Source organism: Montipora foliosa, unplaced genomic scaffold, assembly GCF_036669935.1.
Source record: "Montipora foliosa isolate CH-2021 unplaced genomic scaffold, ASM3666993v2 scaffold_390, whole genome shotgun sequence".
In the NCBI taxonomy this organism is placed as follows: domain Eukaryota; kingdom Metazoa; phylum Cnidaria; class Anthozoa; order Scleractinia; family Acroporidae; genus Montipora; species Montipora foliosa.
Window position 1 is genome coordinate 37,501 of NW_027179690.1, and position 2,500 is coordinate 40,000.

Below are 2,500 nucleotides of genomic sequence, written 5' to 3' on the forward strand. Positions count from 1 at the left end.
GCGGAAATCAACAAGGAAACAGTAAATAAATGCTCACGTGTAATATGTTTACACTTGTCATTCTTACATCGTGGATGTTCTCTGATTTCTAAACGCAATTTCGGTGTTTTGCAGTCATAACAGACGGAACAATCTGTTTCTTCGTTTCTTTAATAGATCAAGCGGCCAAATATACTCAACCATACTGCAAGGCCGAGATAAGTAGATTTCACTGTCCTCCCCGTCCTCGTGATGACAAGCAAGACGACTGCTGAAATCTCATTTTTCTCCAAAATACGTCCTCATGGGCAGTAGTGTCTTTTCAAAGGGCGTCGTATCATTAAAACAGCGACCGGGATCGAATGATTCATTTATCGTGGCTTTACAAAACTTATGCTGTCAAACGTTAAACGCCTTTTATATTTAGAGCTGAACAAGCGATGACAAGTTATGTTTGTAAATACTGCTGCAGGTACACGACACTTCGACCACTGCTAGTAACCCATTCTCAACAATTTCGATTACGTCAAGATTCGCTTAGGCTGCAAAACTTTGCAGGTAAAATTAACCCCGAATCAGCTGAATTGATGACAATCGAATGAAGGTCAATACTAGAACTCATATCAAAACTGCTCAACAAAACTTACTCCTCGCTTTGTCAGGCTTCTTGGAAGACGGACGCCATCTCAAACTGGACAGGTCCTCATCCAGAAAGAAAAATCTTTGATACTGTCGCAAATTCGAACGAATTTTCATCAGCTCTGAGCCAATCTGCAGCTGGCAAAAAGAACGGGAATTTACTCATTTAATTCTCTGAACTAACATTGCAAACGCTTACATACTTAGTTCACTCTTACCATTGATGATTCGTTTGTCCTCTGGGCGAGCAATGAACGAAACAGACTTCTGCAACGTACGTTTCGAACTTTTGCCATCTTTTTTTAGACCGCTCGATTTCCTTGGGATGACACCACCTGGTGTATCTTCGACATTGTCACCTCTCTCCTCCAAAACCTCGCTTTCTCCATTAGCAACTGGAGAATACGTTTTGCCTTGCTCCACCAAAGCGAAATCGGCCATATCAGAAGAAAAGGAAGTAAAAAATCATGCTTTTTTGGGTCCCCGGTCAACGCGAAGGCGAACAGATGACGTAACGATGATGTCATCAACGGTACCAGTTATGTAATATTTCTCGGTCAAAAACGACCGAGGTCGTTTCCAGACTCAAGTTGTTTGAAAAACTTTTTCATTGATCACTATAGATCACTATGAGTTCTTTTAAAACTTCTTTGATATTATGTTATATTAGGAAACCACGGGATGGAGGGAGAGACGCAGGGCAATCGTTCTCCTCAGCTGGAGCTTGACCAAGAAGTGGCGGCAGTGTTAGGAACAGGTAAGTTACTAAATAATTTACAAAAATTTGGTTTTATCAACGGAGTTGATAATGTAAATTGGCCACCGTACAGAGATTCTAAAAGCTGACGTTTCGAGCGTTAGCCCTTCGTTAGAGCGAATCAAGGGATTATGGGTTACGTGTAGTTTTTATAGTAGAGTAGGAGCTACGCTATTGGTGGTAACATGGCAACGTGAAAAATAGGAATATATTAGTTAAATGAAAAGCGTTAGTTAATACCGTGAGGATTAAGGGTGCCGATTTGAAAGATGAATTTTTGTTCCAGATTCTTGCGGCTTTCCGTCGTACCTAGATGTAGGGAAAGGCCGCAGATAGCCATGTGTTTTTTGGAGTGGTTAGGCAGATTAAAATGACGAGCGACTGGCTTAGATGCATCCTTGTCATTCTTCTCAACATCGAATCGGTCACCTAGTCGTCTACCTGTCTCACCAATGTATAATTTATTGCATAACGTACAGGTTATGCAATAAATGACATTTGCGGAGGTACATGTGAAACGATCGGTGATCTTAACAGATCGCTTAGGTCCCGATATTTTGCTAGTGTTAACAATGAAGACAAGTTTTGCATCGTGAGCGCGCGCATTTGAAAGTGCCGGGTTGCTCGTTAGTTTTGAGCGCGCTTCTGACTAAAACCTACGTTTTTGTCGCCTACGTTTTTGTCGCGTTTGAATGAAATAAGTGGAGGTTGCGAAAAGATTCTACCAGTCTCGGGATCATTTTGGAGTAATTTAAAATTACTAAGGATGATGCTTTTGACTGCTTGATTATGAGGATGGAAAGTGAGGGTGAATGGAATTCTGTCATTCTTATCTTTTTGTGACGTTTGTAGTGATGACTGTCGATCAAATTGTTGGGCGCGATGATGGCCCGCTTCGACCACAGAGACAGGATAGCCGCGTTTTTCGAAGAACTGGCACATCTCCTCTGATTTGCTGGAAAAATCGGAGTCATCACTACATAGACGTCGAATGGAGTTTTTGACATGTGATGGATCTGACGATGAATACAACAAATAACTGTGTGAATCTGTAGGTTTGTAATGCACACTAGTACATAGCACGTTGCCTCTAATAGAAACTTTGATATCTAGGAAAGCCAATGA

At 41.4% G+C, this 2,500-nt stretch overlaps 1 protein-coding gene across 1 annotated transcript in view; it reads left to right on the top strand.

The window, feature by feature from the left end:
* The first annotated feature begins 1,222 nt into the window (after window positions 1-1,222).
* LOC137987793 (ankyrin repeat family A protein 2-like) overlaps window positions 1,223-2,500 on the top strand; it is an 8,344-nt gene continuing 7,066 nt past the window's right edge. Inside the window, exon 1 of the mRNA XM_068833879.1 lies at window positions 1,223-1,375. Within this exon, the coding sequence (XP_068689980.1) occupies window positions 1,300-1,375 (76 nt within the window). The 5' untranslated portion in view covers window positions 1,223-1,299. The remainder of the gene's footprint in view (window positions 1,376-2,500) is intronic.